This window comes from Carassius auratus, chromosome 1 (genome assembly GCF_003368295.1).
Source record: "Carassius auratus strain Wakin chromosome 1, ASM336829v1, whole genome shotgun sequence".
NCBI classification, from domain to species: domain Eukaryota; kingdom Metazoa; phylum Chordata; class Actinopteri; order Cypriniformes; family Cyprinidae; genus Carassius; species Carassius auratus.
Genome location: NC_039243.1, coordinates 16,021,741 through 16,041,014, shown reverse-complemented (window position 1 = coordinate 16,041,014; position 19,274 = coordinate 16,021,741). Strand labels below are relative to the sequence as shown.

Genomic DNA, 19,274 nt, shown 5'->3' with positions numbered 1-19,274 from the left:
GTTAACGTTTTTACCCTATTCACCTGTAGCGTCTTTCCTTATGTTTTATAATTTGTACTTTTTAAATTGGGACAAATAGACTGACTCAAGAGTCAAAGCAGCTTCAGTCACAGTGAGTTTTGCAATCAGATTCCAGAATGAGGGTCACTGAATTGTGAGCTGACATCATCACTCGTCACTCAGACGCACTGTATATGCTGTAGGTTACAGGAAGTGTTTATCTGCACAAAAATAATAATGACGACTTACCAATATACTTGGGATAGAAATAATCCTGGAAGATTTAAAAAAGAAATTGTCATGGTGAGATTATTCACACACATCATAAAGCAGTTCAACGATGCATTTGCAGTTCACAAACCTCACTATCAACACAAACGATCTCATGACTGAACGCACGCACACGGCTGACGGGTCAATGTCAATGTCAACAGTATGACGGATCACAACACAAACATCGGAGCATTGATTGCCTGCAGAACTCACTGTTTCTAGATTGTTCTCAAATATCTCTCGTGCCTCCTCTTTATCACACAGCTCCTCGATGCATTCACGCTCCAGGTTTCCTTTCTTGCTCTCCTCAAAGAGGGTGTTTGCACGTCTGTGTCGCAGGAGGAACTGAGACGCTTTATTCTGTGAGAGAACTGGACATGAGAGCACATCTGATCAGTGTGTTTGACTGCCTTCACTTACCAAAGCATACCAACTGTGCAATTAAATTAAGGGGCAATGAGTGCATTCAAAAGGTTTGGATGTTATATACAATATTTATTCAAAAACACTGAAAACATTTAGTTATTCCTTAACAAAAAGTCTTTTAAACGGACTCATATAAGAGCTAAAGATTATCAGCCAATATTTCTGATTGATCAGGGTGACCTATATACACTACTGTTCAAAAGTTTGGGATTAGTAAGAATTTTTTAAAGAAGTTTCTTATACTTATCATGACTGCAATTATTTTATTTTATTTGATCAGAAAAAAAACCAGTAGAACTGTGAAATATTATTGCAATTTAAAATAACATTATATTTAACAATAATAACAATAACATTTTATTTGAATATACTTTAAAATATAATAAAAAATCGTACTGATCGCAAACTTTGGAACGGCAGTGTTTATCAATCTATCACAATTTTGAAACACCTCTGAGTGCCACGTACTGTAAATATAAATGTTTATATAAATGTGCATGACACGTCCATAGTTTATTAATGAGGCTCAGTATGAAAGATTCAAATATTAGACTGGAACATAAAGCTCAGTGAAGACCAAACAGATCTTCAGAAAATGAGTCCATCATGGATGTCAGCTTTAACTCGATCAGTTGAGTTACGCAGGGATCTATTCCCCCACGAGTCTCTTTCGAGAGAATATTTCTGGAATTCATCTTCAACACTGACAGAGTTTAAGATGAACCACAACATGGTGTATTTTAAGACTATTGATTTGAATTGTTTTCAGTCTGTAATGTAGGGCAGTTTCACTCACTCACTCACTCACTCACACACACGAATGAAACAGCCATACTACATATCTTCAGTCACATCACTAAAGGCACATCTTGTGAAGTGCTCTGCCTTTTTGGAAAATTGTTACAGTTCCTTTTGTAAAGACTTCTACATTACTACTTTGAAAATACCGTTTTTTTAGAAACATTATTACTTTGTGAATTTTGTAAACAGCAATTCTTTTTTTAAATACTGTTACTTTTTGTTAACACTTACTTTGTACATGTATTTTACCATTTTTTAAACATTGTTACTTTAGAAATACTGCTATTGTTTGAAGAATTTTTACTGTTTCATTTGGAAACACTGCTACAATGTTACTAAATACTGTTATTATTTGGAAAAACTAAGTTAATTTTCTAAACACCTTTACATTGAAACACTGTGTAATCATTTGAACTAAAAAAATTAATACTATAATATTCATGTCATATGCTACAGAAATGTACTGTGGTAAACACGTTACAGTTTCCTCCAAACTACCATATTAGTTACTGCTGATATAAAAACCCAAAGACCCTATTTGTCATTTTGATTAATTTCATTTTTGATAACAGCGACTAATACCAAGTTAGCAGTTTTACGGTAAACGAAAGTAAAATAACTATTATATTTTGGTGTAAACTGTGGTTAATGTAAAGGTAAACACTGCTCAACAAACGGCTGATTAAAGTAGAGATTTTTGCGCTGTGCTCTGGACGCTTTCAATCGCTCTGTGACAGTAAACGGTTAGTAAAGTGAATGTTTTTTATTGGTTGGTTTGTGCTCGAGGATCTGTTTTACTCACATCGCTGTGCCCCGCAGAGTTCCGCGCGCAGCAGCAGCAGCACGAGGCCGAGCAGAGAGCAGCTCCGCGCCGCCGTCAGTCTCATCATGCTCCCGCTGTTCGATGCAGTCAGTCACCACTAAAAACTTCCGGTTCGGGTCCAGAATCAAACACTGGATTCTTCTCGCTGAGGTCCTCTAGTTCGGCCAGAAACGCAGCGCGTTTGAACTCATGACTGGCCAGTATGGGCAAACCTTGGGTAAACTAGCTGGTGAATGCGCTCTGGCAGGCTTAAGTTAAAAGGAAATTATGTAACAGGAATTACAGCCGATTTTGTTCTTGATAAATAGTTTAACCTCTTAATTTATCCAGTTAAAAATGTTTGCGAGTTGGAAATAAATAAACAAACAGCTTTCAACACGGCTACATTGTTACTTTGTTAATGCTATTTTCAGAAAACATTGCTTCTTTGTTGCTCAGATCTCAATACAAATTCATTTCTAATTAAATGATCTGCATTGATTTTATAGCTCTAGTCATTGGCTGAACCAGTGACTCGTGGTCTGTTTTATTTCTCCAAACAGGTTTTAGAAGAGAAACTTCTGAGCTCATGAGCAACATCTGAACAATAAAACATTCCTCTGGATGGAACAAAAAAAAACATTAATTGATCAGTAAAATCCATTAACATTGAAAAAAAAAAAAACAACTTGTATTTGTGTTTTTGCTGTAGATTTTTTTCATCCTTTATGTTTAGTGCTTTGAGTAGCTGTTTTGAAAGCAAACAGTATTTGAGAATAAAGACTCGAGACTCTGATTTCTTTGTTATTGCCTTCATTTGGACAAAAGAAACACGCGTGTCTCATTCGGTTGGTTGGTCTGTACACACATCACACAAACACCACTCTCCCTTCTTAGGGATCTGAGATCAAAATTCCTTCAACAGATCAAATACAGGTGAATTACTTATAGGTGACATTATTGCATACTTCACACTGTGTGTGTGGATTGAGTTCCAAAAGCATTATTCTGTGATATAAAAATAAACAGCATGTCATTTGGGAAGGAAAATGGGGCCGTTTTAAAATATCTAAGCACTGAAACATGCATCACTGAGGGATGTACAGAAACAGAAGAACCGTGTTTTAACAAAATACAACACCAAACTAACAAAAGTGAAGTGACATGTGGCCAAGTATGGGGACCCATACTCAGAATGAAGTGCAGAAGAATCTGTCAATCTCCAGCTCATATTTCACGCTGAAATCCTACCAAAATGAGAATCAAGTTTCTCCAAAAAGAAAATAACGCATCAGTATTTTTCACTTTACTATGGTAGCTTGTTTCTCTCAAGGGATAAAGAAGAAAAAAAGTAATTGCAACTACTAAAAGAAAAAAAGTCAGAATTGAGCGATAAAAACTCGCCAATAAAAAAAGATGTAAAGGAAACAAAGATTATTGGAGTATGTTTTTCAAGATGTTTTTCTACATTAGAATTTCACTTTCAATTCAGTGTTACTTGGTATTTGTGAAATTTACTAGCAAAATTGTACAAAACATTTTTCAGTGCAATTACCTTACAATTTTTTCTATTTCCTTTCTATTGCCTTAATATATTTTTTTTACATTACTGTAAAATAATTTGCAATGCAAAAACTCTTAATGCTTGTAAAATGTATTTCAGTTTCTTTAAGCTTAAATGTATGTGTGTGTGTGTATGTATATATAGATAGATAGATAGATAGATAGATAGATAGATAGATAGATAGATAGATAGATAGATAGATAGATAGATAGATAGATTTGATTTTAGGGTGAAATATAAGCAAAGCATGATCTTGACAGATTTCATGAAATGCATCAAAATAATTACATTCATATGAAATGTCTCTATAAAGTGTGATGTGATAAAATGGAAGTTATTAATCATAATAACTGAAACACACTCATGCAAGCTTGCTTCAGATTTAAACAGACACACACACACACACACACACACACACACACACAAACAAAGCAAGCTGTGAGACACAACAGAAAGTATAAAAAGCGAAATGTGATGCTGAACACAACTGGACCCACTAACCATCAGAAAGTGGTTTAGTGTCACGCCACATGCTGGAAACGGCTGGCATAAGGACGTCTGCATGCTTTAACACACACGACATGACACATTTCCCACAATGCAGCACTGCTTCAGCTGGCGTGACGACAACACAAGGGTGAGTAAAGGGAAGTGCAGGCAGAAACAGAGCAGGATATTTCTATACGAGTTAAAAACATGGTTACAGTTCATCAGGTTCAGCCGCAGGTCTCATCCACTGACATCTCAAAACCCTTTCAAAGCAAAGGATTGTGGGATCTGTCCTTTGGCCCAATACTCTGTTTATAAAAACATGATCCACAGCTAGAGGACATCTGGTCGAATCCTAGCTTAAAAACATCATAAAATGTTATAACGTGCCGTGAGGCGGAGCTACATGGTCCACAGGTGCGTGTGACGTATAAAGTGCACGGCAGCCCACGCCATTCAAGGGAAGATGTTGATTGATTAAAATCATATAAAAGCACCAGAGGTTTAGCTTTCATCTGTGGCCACCTTCCGGTCAATCACAACTCAAGAGTTTCCTGTTTGAGATGCGACTGTTGCAGTGTCTGCAGTGGGCGTGGTCAGATGGAGTAGGTGGAGCTTTCTGATTGCTGGCGAATGTAACACTGGAAGCTCTGATCACCGATTGGATGTTCCCTGTAAACACAAAAACATGATGCATCAGAACAGAACTTTCTTCCTCTGGACACAAATAACTTTGACTTATAGTAAATCAATGAGTCAAAGTACTGTTTTTATTTTGGCATTTAGTTTTATACTATTATAGTATATATATTCATATTTTTAATTAGATTTTATGTTTATAGTTTCAGATTTTTTTTTTTTTTTTTAATTTTTGTATATTTATATTAACTTTAATTGACGCTAGTAATTTTATTTGCTTTATCATTTTATTTGTTTTGTATATTTCTGTTTATTTTTTATTAGTATTTTAGTTTTAGTAGTTTTGTTGTGCTTTTATCTTTTTATACATTTCTATTTATCTGTAAATTATTTGTATTTTAGTTTTAGTCATTTTGTTAGTTGTTATACATTTTTTATATTTCTATTTACCTTTATTTCAGTTTTAGTTTTAGTAATTTAACTTAAACTAAGGACAGCTCTATATTTAAAGTCAGATATAAAAAAACAACTTAATCAACATACATGCAATACAAATGTAAAAAGCAATATATAGTATATATCAATGGCCTGATTTTCTATTTTGTTGACAAATGCAAAGTATATTACTGTTCAGTTCTAATCTCCTAAATGCAACTATAAGACATGAAGATATTAAGATTAAACATGAACATCATGGTTTTCTGCTTTGAAACAATGTGTACTAACTGATCTGGTTACAGATGAGTGGTCCAGTGATACTTACTGGCTGCCGTACTTGGTTTTCCTGAACTTGTCTCGTTTGTATTGCATGTGCTGCTGCTCCAGTGTCTGTACGGCTGAGATGACGAGTCGCAGGGTTTTATATGTCTCCTGCGGGTCGTCGATCACAAACGTGGAGTATTCCTCCTGCTCTGGGCCATCGTACACCGACTTACTGCCACAGGCCTCTGGATTGAGAGATGAGACATGTTGACTGTCATAGAAATACCACACTATTCTTCACAAATAAAGATGATAAATGAGTCAAAGTACTATTCAAATATTTTAAACCAATGTTATTTTGGTATTTTTTATATAGTATTAAAGTATTTATTCAGATTTTTCAATTAGCTTTTTTTAATTTGAGTTTATTTTAGATTTAGTCATTTTGTTATATGCTTTTGGGGGGGGGGGGTACTGGCAGCTTGTTCCCTCGGCTCTCACTCACCCTGCATCTTCACTAGTTTGGACATGTACGTGCTGTAGAGCGAGTAGATCCTCTCCGTCTCTCTGTCTCCATCCACGTCCAGCTGGATGTTGGCAGGAAGTCCCCTGAACGACACAAACAGACACAGACTGTCTGAACAATCACAAACACAGAACCGTTTTAAACCGCAGGTGGACATGGTCATATGTTAACTAATAGATGTCACCATACTTCATTAATTGATAAATCACAGAACATTAAGATAATTTCTTAAAGGGGGGGTGAAATGCTATTTCATGCATACTGAGTTTTTTACACTGTTAAAGAGTTGGATTCCCATGCTAAACATGGACAAAGTTTCAAAAATTAAGTTGTACGTTTGAAGGAGTATTTTTGTTCCAAAAAAACCTCTTCCGGTTTGTCACAAGTTTCGGAAAGTTTTTTTGGAGTATGTGTCTGTGTGACGTTAGATGGAGCGGAATTTCCTTATATGGGTCCTGAGGACACTTCTCCCGGAAGAGCGCGCGCTCCCGTATAGCAGAGCACTGAGAGGCTGAGCACAGCCTGATCAGAGCGAGAGCGTTGCGAAAAGTCACAAAAGAAGTGTGTTTTTGGTTGCCAGGGCAAGACTACCCTGCACAGATTACCAAAAGAGAAACAGCATTAAGGGACCAGTGGATGGAGTTTATTTTTACAGAGCATCAACGGAGTTGTGCAAGTGTTTTTGTTTGTTCCCTGCATTTCGGATTGCACATCGTTTATTTCTTAAGGATAATGCAGTCCCAACTAAAAAGGGTCACGATCGTGTGTTGGAACCGCATGCGGTGAGTAAAACTGCTTCAAATATCTCTGTGTTGTTAACTTAGCTATCAGCGTGTAAGCACATCAAGTAAACAACATGCCATGTTGTCATCAAACTGCACTTTCCACATGTACAGCTTAAAAAAGCTGTGGCGCTCGTGATTCTTTAGCTCCGCCCACACGTCACGCCTCTAGGCGCTCGTGTTTTTCCAGGAAAAATCGGTACAGACTATCTTTCTCTTATAAATATAATAAAAATAAAGACTTTTTGGAGTTATGAAGGATGCAGTACTACTCTATAGGTACTCAAGATTAACAGGATATTGAGTGAAAACGAGCATTTCACCCCCCCTTTAAATGTTATGTTAAAATATGCAAATGAATTATTCTCTTATTGAATATGCAGTAATTCGCATACATTTCCAGCACATACATTTGAACATTGAATAAAGCCACTTTCAAAAATCTTGTTTATTTTTGTCGACATATTAACGTTTTTTTGCAGAGGGAGATTTGGATTTCTCTTTTTATCACTCCATGAATCAGAAATGTTGTATAAATAATAAAATAAAACAGAATGAAACTGTAAAGTTTGGTGTATGTAAAGTCTGATTTATACTTATACGCCGTAGCCTACGCAGAGACGGACATCCTAAACCATAAGTTCATAGTCTGTACACCTCTCCAAAAATCTAACAGCGTGTCAGTTCTGCGCAGACCGCAAGCGCTGTGATTGGTCTGCTAGAATCCCTTCCTCCATATGTACTTGAGTTTGATATGTGCACTTTAATATATTTTAATGTTACACATTCTTATATAAAATAAAACAAAGTAAAGAACAAGTGTCTTGTCTTATCATTTATTATACTACATAGCATTATACAGCAGTTTCAGTTTACATTATATACTTCAAACGAAGTTCATTTTCGTGCTTTGTTTTGGGGCAAAAAGAAGTTCGAAAAGACTGGGCGACGGTAACATTTCGACACCAGCATGATGTAGGAAAAAATATTGGAATCAGTTTGTTGCTTTATTTTTATTAGTGTTCATTTATTTTATTAAACTGGATAAATTGTTTTGAAAAAAACAAAGGTTTATTATTGTATGTTCATTTGGCATTTCATTTACCGTTTACCCCTTTAAATTTGCTTGTTGTAAGAACAACAGCAGCAGTAGCAGTGTGGTGTAATGTTTATTTGAAACATGTATTTGGTACTTGCTACCTTATATCTTTACTCTTTCCTTTCATTCTTTTCATGGCTTTGGAAAACTTGTCTCGAATGTTCCTCTGCTTCGCTTTTTACATAACTCATTTGGTGTCATCGACACCAAGCTTCGTTGCTATTTCTTTCTAGAAATGAAATACTGTCTCTACATCTTTAAAGTCTGTCAGCGAGCAATCTTACAGGTGCGGATTTCAAAACACACCCACCGATTGTGTAACCATCACAGACCAATGGAATCTGAAAGGTGTTTAGGAGCCAAACAAACTCAGAAAGTTCGCTTTGGTGAGCCGCTTCGAACTGGCGAATCAAACTCAAAACAAACTTTGTTTTGGCCTGATTTTGTTCGAAATTAGTACATTAAATTAGTAGAGAAAGTTCGTTCTTCGACTTCGTTTGAAGTATATCGGGGCCTGTACAAATCCTTGTGGGAATGTAAAGAATGCCATCTTCTCCTGTTCCGTTGTTGTCTCCTTTTTGTAATTTTAAATGATTTGATATTTATTTGCCGTTGTCAAGGCTACTGTATAATGCTTCTCTGACAAGCCGCTTCTTCAGCTTTTGCCATGGTCTGTGGGTTATACAAGCAATGCCCGTGGACACTGCAGTCTAGCGGTATGCATGTGTAGTGCATGTCAATGTGGACAACGACGCAGAAGTATAAAAAATACTGATGCATAGCCTACGGTGTAAAGGAAGGCGGAGTGTAGGCCCGACGCCGAAGTATAAATCAGCCTTAAAAGAAAAAACTCTTTAAAATATATGGATTTCAATTGAAATCTACAAACACAAATAGATTAAGTGCAATAAAAGAAACATTTAAATGTTTATTTTGGATGTTTTCCATCCACAAAACTGACCAGAGCATTAAAAACACAGGTTAAATGGAAAAATAACACTAGGTCTAGAAACAAATTGTTTTAGAGGTGATGCCTCTTTTAAATTCAAGAAAGCATCATCACGTGCAAAGACATGAGGCCTCAGTGCAACATTCAAGCACGTCCGACTAGCACATTTACACTAGAGTTGTTCCGATTCCGATACTAGTATCGGAAATATCACCGATACCACAACAAATTCTGGCATCAGCATCGGCGAGTACATGAACCCATATACCGATCCGATATAATTTTCAAGACCTAGTTATGACCGCTAGCTTTGCCTAACCGCTGCACAGTTCTTCTTCGCTGCTCAGAATGCAAAGACAGGAAGTTGTGCTGTGTTGCCACAAGCAACCCCTGTTAAGAGCAGCAAAGAAGAAATGAAAATGCGTTAGCAGCACTGATCTATATATGACTGGATCCCTCATCGTGTTCTAAACTGCCAAAAGACAGTGAAGCCGCTTTTATATTATAGATCAGTGGTTAGCAGTATGTCTGCTGTTTAGCAGTATTTCAGACTGGACCAACCAGACAGTAAAATGGCGACTACGGATGCCACAAGTACTGGCACTTCACTACCAAGACAGTGCTGAAAATTTAAAAATGTGATGATACCAGCTTCTCTGTAGTACCGGTAGTAAGTTCGAGTATATTCTGTCCCAGCAGCTGCGTTCATTCGCTTTCATGTTAGTTTAAGCGCAGGGCTCCATACTGTAGCCAAATAAATACTAGTGTCTGTGAATATTAAACTGCAAAATACTATTTAAATATTACTCCTGCAAATTCTACATCTCTGTGGAAGACGGCCGCAGATGCGCGGGAGCTCGCTGTTTTGTAGTCTCTGCCGTGTGTCACTATATGAGGACACGAACGCATCAACCGTCACTTCATGAGAATTTACCATTTCATTTGAGAAAACTATCATATCATAAACACAGACACTCAAAGATCTTCATGGCGAGTAAATTGACAATATATTAAGCTACTGTTGTAAATGCACTGTCTAAATCTATTATGTAGTTATAATACATCTCCATTAATAATAATAATTATGCCTAGACGGTTGCTTGTTTTTTTTACTTTTTTGTTGTAAAGAGATTATCTGATTAATATAAAAAAATTTATATTCCTAGACTTATTTGTTGCAATTTTTTATACAGTTATATTGTAAAACTAAAATACCTTTTTTAGTTTGCGGTGTTAGATTTTTGGCTGCATTTGAAGTCGCTTAAGAAAAGAAATAATATTACTGTCAAATTCATGTCAGATAATAAAAATACTGTAATAAATACAGTAGTACGTATTTGTTCATGTTTTATCAAGGGATAAGTCTGAAGCACACCATAAAATAATTCTAGCAATTTACCCAGGGCTAGTAGTATATACAGCTGTATATACAGATACACACCCAGGTATCGGATCAGTACTCGGTATCGGCCGATACCCTGAGCCCAGGTATCGGAATCGGTATCGGGAAGAGAAAAAGGGTATCGGAACATCTCTTATTTACAATGCAATGGAATACAAAAACTGATTCTGTGTGAATGGCCTCTGAGTCAAACAAAACATTTTTCCTAAAAACCTAAAAACAGAAACAGTGTGGTCCCGATGCGTGCAGACTCACCCTGTGCAGGGTGTGCAGCCGGGCGCAGTGTCTGCAGACAGCTTGCAGCAGAGCCAGTGTCCGTTGAGGAAGGCAGACGGGTGGTATGTGCTCAGACGCTTGCGGTTACACTGACTGACCTTGGTTAGGATGTCGATCCAGTCGCGGGCCTCCACGCAATTATTGGCCTGGATGTAGAGCGCCCTCTCTGGCTGGATGACCTGGAACATCTGCAGGAAGAACAACAGAACTGATGCAGATGTTCAAGCAATGATGCTGCTCATGCACTGCTGTAGTGACTGTGATAACATTATTGATGTCTATGAAATGCATCAAACTTGAATCTGAAGCAGTTTCCCTTACGTTTTTCATTTTGAAGGACTCTTCCTCTAGTCTCTCTACAGCCAGGATGTTCTCAATAGGGATGCTGCACAGAGCACCCTCTCCTGGACACAACGAGGGACACACATCAGTACTGATGACCACACCAGCCCACACAAACACATCAATGACCAACACAAAACAGACTGATCACTTAAAGTTAGATGTATAAATGGCTGTACTGGCAGGAAAATGTTTGATTTGTAAGTGTTTGTTCAGCGTTCTCCTCAACAGCAGAAACACCTTGACCTTTCTAATTTTATATATGACTATCCTCATATGTCTCTGTCTTTTGTAATAAAAAATACACACGCTGTTCAAAAGTTTGGAATAATTATGATTTGTTATGTTTTTGAAAGACGTCTTCTCTGCTCACCAAGGCTACATTTATTTGATCGGAAAAAAAAAACAACTACAATAAAAAGAGTAATATTGTGAAATATAATTTCAATTTAAAGTAAGTGTTTTCTGTTTGTATATATATTAACTTCCATCTATTCCTGTGATCAGGTCTCGGCTGCTCAGCCCAAATCTGAATCAAACCTGTATGTCTGGGGGAGTGGCTTGACATGCAAATTTCACTTCTCAATGTTCACTGGCCTTTCTTGTACGACTTAGAGGTGACTGAGGCTCTGAAGTGAGACCCTATATGTCAGTATTGACGTTAACAGCTGGGTTACACATGTAACCAAGATGTTTTTTACACTTCTTTACACTCTTTTTATGACTGCTATTCTGATATTCAGCAGTGTTGATGTTCTTCTCCTTCACAAACACACAATGGGATGTGCTTCAATACTCCACAGAGGAACAGCAGATGCCTCACACACCTGTAGTGAGAGTATGGGACAAACCTTTTGCGTTACTACCTTTGGTTTTATGGTAGGTGAACTCATGGTTGGTCAAGCGGAACCATCTCTTCTTGAAGTTCTTCAGACCGAAGCGGTTTCGCCCTTGAGCTCGTTTGATCATGAATCTGGAAGGTCAGAGGAGAACAAGACTTTAGTGAAGGTCTAAACTCAGACTCCCTCCAGCCTCAATCACAAACTAACTACAATCTGATTGAAATTAATAATCAACTCACAGTATTCATTAATCATATTAATGATTATTTTCACAATAAACATCCTATTTCTCTCTAAACTGGATTATTCTGACATCCTGTTGAACAACCGCTGACGTTTATTTCCAGTACTGTCTTCTCAATGAATAATGGACATTTGTACTTTAAAATCCTGTAAAATATTGTGTACATACAGTATAATTTCTGCATTACAGCTTATTATAGTTAATTAAAATGAACACGATCAGAAACATTTTCATTACTTGAAATAAAGTAAACCTTATATTTACATTTAGTCATTTAGCAGACGCTTTTATCCAAAGCGACTTACAAATGAGCACAATGGAAGCAAGTCTTAGTTAGCTTAAAGCAGTATATGTAGCAAGGTTTTTTTCTTGTCGTTTTAATTTTTCTATAATGAATAAAAAGAAAACATAATAGAAAATAGAACAGATAATATAAAAAAATAGAGCTAGTAAGTGCTGTTGTTTTTATTTTGAGAGAAAACAAGCAGTTGGTAAATGAATGAAATGCAACTCTAAAAGGGGCAAGTTTTTTTTTAAAGAATATAATAGAGAGTGATAGAGTTAGAGGGTCAAATAAAGAAGGAAGAGGTGTATTTTTAGCCGATCCTTGAAGACGGCTAAGGACTCAGCTGCTTGGATTTGTATTGATTACTTTATAAAAAAAAAAAAAAAAACTTTTAAAAATCTCTCTCTCTCTCTCTCTCTCTCTATATATATATATATATAATAAAAATATTATTATAATATAAAAAATTATCTCAGCTAGTTTGCAAGGCAACATTTCACATTTGTTTAATTTAAATTGTAGTACTAAAATAACAAAAACTAAATCAACTAAAATTAATAAAATAAAAATGAATAAAACTAGATAGACAGTTTTAAAAGGAAACTAATACAAATGTTTATAGTTTAACTTGAAGTTCTGAAATAACTAAAGTTAAATAAACTGAAATTTATAAAAAATTATACACACATATTTAAACAATAATAATGACACAATTTTATGCAACTAAAATTAAAATGAAAGAAAATATACATATACAAATATTTTAAATGCTAACAAAACTATAATAGTAAATCTATGAAACTAAAATAACTCTGATGAGATTTCTAACATCTCAACTGACGGGCAAATTCAAACTAAATGGAGAGCAAAATTCTGCGTCTCAGATGCATCTCCTGAGAAAAACCCCGGTAATCTCCTCTAGAGAGAACAGAGTCTCAAATTGTGCTCAAAAGACAAAGATCTCAATATGAGCTCAAACATCTCCTCAAATGATCTGCGCTGCTCCGGGTTTGTTTTATAGTAGTGATGGGAAGTCCGGTTCTTTTCCGCGAACCGGTTCTTCGATTCAATAGACCAGTTGAAAAAAAACAGTTCACCGGTTCTTTTCCGCGAACCGGTTCTTCGATTCAATAGACCAGTTGAAAAAAAACAGTTCACCGGTTCTTTTACGCTCGACGTAATGGCGTCAAGTCTATCAAACATTCAAATATATAAAGTCAATCATAACTTTAATCAGTTAAAAACCTCATAATCATGAAAAGTTTACAATTAAGTTTTGCAACAACGCACCCAAATACAGTAACAGCAATAATGTGCATACAAGGATTTAAGTCTTGAAGATATAAAGTAAATAAATTAGGTGTCATCAGCGCAGAAACCATGATCCACTTACTATACATAATCCATTGCGATATATTTGTTATTAAATGAATTTACGTTTCGCCAGATTGCCCTTGATGTAAGCCTTCGGTTTACCCGCGCTCATAACATTAGCACAGAATCAGTTCAGAATCAATCACCAAAAGAATCAGTTCGGTTCAGACGCGCTCAGTGTCAGTCTGCTTCACGCTGAATCACACATGCGCATAATCTACAATTTAATAAAATACACAGATTAGATACATTCATCTTTGAAAAAAAATAAAGTTAAGCTAAATAAAAGTAAAAAAAAAAAAGTTATTTTATCACACTTTCTGATGTTTAACAAAATACTTTGATATGCATTTTGAAAAATTACACGCCTGCGCAGTATCATCAGCTCCTCGTTTCTCGAATCGGACTCGTCCGACAGAAACGGTTCTTGGTTCAGTGTACTGGTGATCCGAAAACTGATGGAACCGGTTCTTGACTCGAGAACGAGAATCAGCTCATCGGTTCTCAATTCGGACGCGTCCGAAAGAAACTGTTCTTGACTCGAGAACGAGTCAGTCTGTTGTTCATTATCTGGCTCTTCAGTTCTCTCTTCACAGCAGTTCAGTCAATGTAGTGTTTGAGTACATTAATTAATCCGGGATATTGTTTTGTTTGAACTCCGAGGGAGTGTCAGACACATTAAAAAAGTCAAAAGCTTAAGTCATTTGTGGATTAATGCGTATTAGAGATGCGAACCGTTTAAAACGATTCAGTTCGATTTGGTGAAACAACAGAATGATTCATTCGCAAACCGGACATCACTATTTTATAGCAACTAGTGACTTCGCAGATGGTCTCATGTTCTCTGAAGGGTTTGCACACTAGAAAGGGTCTGTGTGTCTGTGCTCACTAACAGGGAAGGGAGAGTCCAGCAGGAACATCAGGAGAACAGCAAACACATGGATAGTGTTTCTCATCCTGTCTCAGATACTGAGGAGGCTATGATGGGGGTCACGGGGTCATGTATTAAGGGTCAAAGGTCACAACGGCATCTTACCTGCCAGAACCTTTGGCATCAAACCTTTTAATAACGAGTTTAACACTCCTGCGTCCAGCAGAGAAACACAAACACACATACACACACATGCTGATTTGTCCGCATGTCTCACACTGATACAGTGACACATGACGGCCGTTTGAGCGTCTCTCACCCTTCCTTCAGCATGATGGGCGTCTCAATGATCTTCTGATCCCAGTGGGCCGAGGACGAGATCAGATCCAGGAACTGCGACACAGACACACCCGTGTTGCTCACATCAGAACACATACTGAAGCAGAGATCTCTGAGATATATGATAGACACGAGCCACTCACGTTCTTTACTGCATCGGCGTACTTCTGCTCGTTGAAGTAGTCGTAGAAGGCAGCCATGTAGGACTCTTTGAAATTGGCCTGTCAGAGAGACAGGAGCGTTCATTATCACAGAGAGGAGGATTTCTGTTCCCAGGAGTTTTTCATCAGATATCAGTCTGCATGTCATCATCAATACATTTTAAAGAGCTATGGAGGTCAAAAAACATTGAATCTACATATTATTATGCTAAAATGTGTCTTTGTTCTGCACTTTCTGTTCAGCCTCGTTATGAGCTGACATTACCCACTTTTAAAAATAATGCTTTGTTTTTGGTAATGTAAATCAAGAAATAAAATATAAATATAAAAAAAAAAAAAAAGTGAAGAAAAAATACATAAAAATAATAAAAGAACATAATGAACTTACCAAAACTAAAACTCAGGTCATTGCAACACTGTCAGAGTCAAGTGATGAAAATATGGCACCATGTGCTTTTCATTTTCATAGGTTTAACGCTATATTATCAATAAAAATACGTTAATTTGACTAGAAACACCAGAGACTGGAAATGTAAAGCATTGTTCCAGTTGGGCGAGACTTTTATGCTCAGGAAAAAGGTGGATAAAGAAATTCATAAAAATGAATAAAATAAGAAAAGTACATAAAATGACTGAAACCTAAAACTGAATGAAAAATTAATTAAAGCTATGTAGAATATGTATAAAAACTAAAATGACAAAAACATGTTATACATGCAAATTAAAAAACGGAAATTATAAAAATAAAAGCTAATTCAAATATTAATAAATATTATGATAGTATATAAACAATACTAAAATAAGTGACTTCTTACAGTGTGTATTAACTATAGTTACAATGTTTTAATATTATATATAATAGTTGTAACAGTAAATAACTATTGATAATGTTCACTTACAGATTTGGACTTGGCCAGGCTTCCCAGTGTTTGGATGGTTTTGGAAATGAGGGTCAGTGTCCGAGACGTGCACGGATCCTTTACAGTGACAAAGTAGATCAAAATAAAACATTGGATCATGATAAAGAAGCAGAGCTGGACAGAGAGGAGGCTGTACACACCGGGTGATGTGGACGCAGATGGAAGAGGTTCGGTGACAAGATAGCAGGGGCGAAGAAACGGAGGAAGATGAAACTGCTGACAGCCGTGTAGCGCACATCCGGGTCGTCTGTGAAAACACATAATCATCATCATCACCACAGATCTCTGACTGAGACTTAACTAAAACAACAGTCCTGCTCTCTGCAGTGCTCATCTGTGATCTGAAGCATGGTGGCAGTATAACACTGACGGCTCAACACAGCAGCAAAAACAAACAGGAAGCTGGCTTGAACACAACAAGTATACAGAGAAACAAATGCTTGGTTACGGGACACTTATTACTGCTAACCTCATTCCGAGAAAATCAAGATAAAACTATAAAACTAAAATCATTTAAACAATCAGTTTTGCTTAATTGAAATCAAGCTATATATATGTGTGTGTGTGTGTGTTCGTGTGTGTGTGTGTGTATATTAGATAAAAAAAACTAAATGACAAATTATAAACGCAAACTGAAAAACAAGCTGAAGTACAAAATTATTAAAACAAAAACTGAAAGAAAGATTCATTAATCCTATTTAGAAATATTTAAAGATTTGCAGCAAACAAATAACAAAATGACTAAAACTTAAATAAAAAGTAATATTACAACTGAAAAGATAAAAATAAATGTTAATTAAAAATAATTGCTTGATCTTTAAGAATTGTTATTGTTAACAAAAACTATTAAAAATAATTTTTGGTAATTGAAATCAAGCTGAAATACAATAGATATTAGATGAAAAACATAGAAATTACAATATTTAGAAATTACAAAACTAAAATTAGAAACAAACTGAAATACAGTGAATTGAAATACTAAAATGACTAAAAGACTAAACGTGTTTTACTTTAGTTTAATCCGAAGTACTGAAATATATTCAGCTAAATGTAAAATGAAAATAGTAGGGCCGGGACTCGATTAAAAAAATTAATCTAATTAATTAGAGGCTTTGTAATTAATTAATCGAAATTAATCGCATTTTAATCGCATATAAATATTTGACCTGAGAACAGTGAGAAGTATTTTTTTTCACATGGATTTATAGTATACCATTGAATAAAGACTGAATACATGAGCTTAAGCAACAAAATATTGTTTATTTTGTTCAACCAAGTCTAGCAGACCAGTGCATTTTTGCCATGAAGTGTAGCAATAGCATATTTAGAAACAATTTAGAAATATTACATTTCAGAAATTCAGGAAGCTTATAGGTGCTGGAACCTTCTGTAAAGTGTTTTTTTAAGTAGAACACAATACTGTCAATTACATTCAGAACATTGGAAACACTGACTATTAGAAAACATCTCTCTGTTGCTTCAGAGGCCATAACATACTAAGTCCAACTCTCAATAACCTTGGCCAAAACAATAAAGAGTTCAACATAAACTGTTGCACCAACAACATAATACATAGTTCAACATAAAGTGTAAAGTCCACGCTAGCTGCTATATGTTTTGCGTTGAGGTGATACCTGAGGCTCAATGTGCTGCTGCGGTGATATGCGAACGCTAGTTGGTGCTCCAGTATAATCGGTCCGCCGAAACTCATTCAGTGAGAAACGTTCCGCGGTGCAAAAATAAGTTATTAAAAACGCGGGAATTTTTTTTTCTGTAATTAATTAATCTTAGTTAACGCGTTATTTTTTGTGTAATTAATTAATCTCAATTAACGCGTTAAAGTCCCGGCCCTAGAAAATAGACATATAAAAAATGAATAAAAACCATACAGACAAGACATAAAAAAACCTAGACACAAATGACTAAATTCCAAATTCTTAATTAATTAATTGAAATATTAGACAGAAAACTGAAATTAGAAATGCTTTCTTGGCAATAAACTGAAATATAATAAAACTAAAATTAATAAAACTGAAAGAACATTTTAATTAAAATAACAGAAAAATTACCAAAACTTAAACTAAAATATAATGACAAAATGAACCAAAAAGAGACCTGAATCCACTTGAATGCAAACGAGAAGTGAGTTTTTTTAAATGGCAGAGTACAGAGCTGTCAGATCTAACGGTGTGTGAGCATTTACCCTGAAAGCGTGAGGCGGCAGACTCCCGCAGTGAAAAGAAGATGTCACACATGACGGTGGGACAGCTCACACCCGAGCTGGTGATGACGTTAAAGATCCGGTCCACGTACTGCCGCAGGTTTTCCTGAGGACACAGACACACGTCAGCTGATATCAGACTGATGGCTTTAGTTATCAGGTTTGTGCCCAGATCCAAACAGACTCACCCTGTTTGTGTCTAAGTTCTCAGACTCCTTCAGCTTGACGGGGTCGATCTCACAAGGTTTGTGGTCCGTGCAGATCTACACGCAAACAACAGTGAACGCAGTGCTCACGATCAGACTCAGTTATAATAGAGAGGACACTGAGACCAGACTCACTTCATCAATGATGGGTTTGAGTGTGACCCGCAGGTAATGCATCCCCGCCAGCTTCATGGTCTCATCAATGCATTTGGAAGTCAGTGAGTTTCCCCGGAATATGGTGTTGGGATCCCTGGAGGGACGGGAGGAACATCGTGAGGAACGTGAGGTAGAGGCGTTTGAGCGCAGGTGACGTGTGTTTGTACTCACTGTGTGCGGTTGATCTCTGCGTGGGCAATGGCACTGAGGAAAGGCACGATTTTGCCATAGTGCAGGAAGAGTCGCACCAGCGGGACAGCGGCTTCCTGCTTCTCACGGCACACCTCGCCCAAGATGTGAGCCGCAGACGCAGAGACGGGCTGCACACAAACACAGTTGATCAATAATGACAAATTAGATATACTTTGGAATCAAATGGGAATATGATCACCTCATACCTTTTGTATCGCACTGTATCTTTCTATAACTATTATAATTAAACAATTTTTTTTATGCTTTTAGGATGTAAACTAAAACAATAGTTGATTGAACTATCCTTATATTACTTAAAAAAAAGAACTGAATCAAACTCATTCAGTGAAATCTACATCTTAGTGACTATAACTGCTTTTTTTAGCTGCA

General features: G+C 36.4%; 2 protein-coding genes across 4 annotated transcripts in view; both read right to left on the bottom strand.

The window, feature by feature from the left end:
- Positions 1-2,599, bottom strand: part of pros1 (protein S) — a 29,883-nt gene extending 27,284 nt beyond the window's left edge. Inside the window, exons 1-3 of one of the 2 annotated variants that reach the window (XM_026254758.1) lie at positions 2,303-2,599; positions 487-644; positions 250-274 (exon numbers count right to left, since the gene is read on the bottom strand). In XM_026254758.1, the coding sequence (XP_026110543.1) occupies positions 250-274; positions 487-644; positions 2,303-2,390 (271 nt within the window). In that variant the 5' untranslated portion in view covers positions 2,391-2,599. The remainder of the gene's footprint in view (positions 1-249; positions 275-486; positions 645-2,302) is intronic. The other variant, XM_026254771.1, reaches the window with a different exon arrangement.
- A 500-nt stretch (positions 2,600-3,099) lies between these two features.
- The window catches only part of rasa3 (RAS p21 protein activator 3), a 59,676-nt gene continuing 43,501 nt past the window's right edge, over positions 3,100-19,274 (bottom strand). The window contains exons 11-24 of one of the 2 annotated variants that reach the window (XM_026254708.1): positions 18,864-19,012; positions 18,672-18,786; positions 18,519-18,593; positions 18,313-18,436; positions 16,250-16,356; positions 16,089-16,166; positions 15,172-15,249; positions 15,009-15,082; positions 11,924-12,045; positions 11,052-11,134; positions 10,710-10,918; positions 6,202-6,305; positions 5,758-5,941; positions 3,100-5,027 (exon numbers count right to left, since the gene is read on the bottom strand). In XM_026254708.1, the coding sequence (XP_026110493.1) occupies positions 4,952-5,027; positions 5,758-5,941; positions 6,202-6,305; positions 10,710-10,918; positions 11,052-11,134; positions 11,924-12,045; positions 15,009-15,082; positions 15,172-15,249; positions 16,089-16,166; positions 16,250-16,356; positions 18,313-18,436; positions 18,519-18,593; positions 18,672-18,786; positions 18,864-19,012 (1,578 nt within the window). In that variant the 3' untranslated portion in view covers positions 3,100-4,951. The remainder of the gene's footprint in view (positions 5,028-5,757; positions 5,942-6,201; positions 6,306-10,709; positions 10,919-11,051; positions 11,135-11,923; positions 12,046-15,008; positions 15,083-15,171; positions 15,250-16,088; positions 16,167-16,249; positions 16,357-18,312; positions 18,437-18,518; positions 18,594-18,671; positions 18,787-18,863; positions 19,013-19,274) is intronic. The other variant, XM_026254717.1, reaches the window with a different exon arrangement.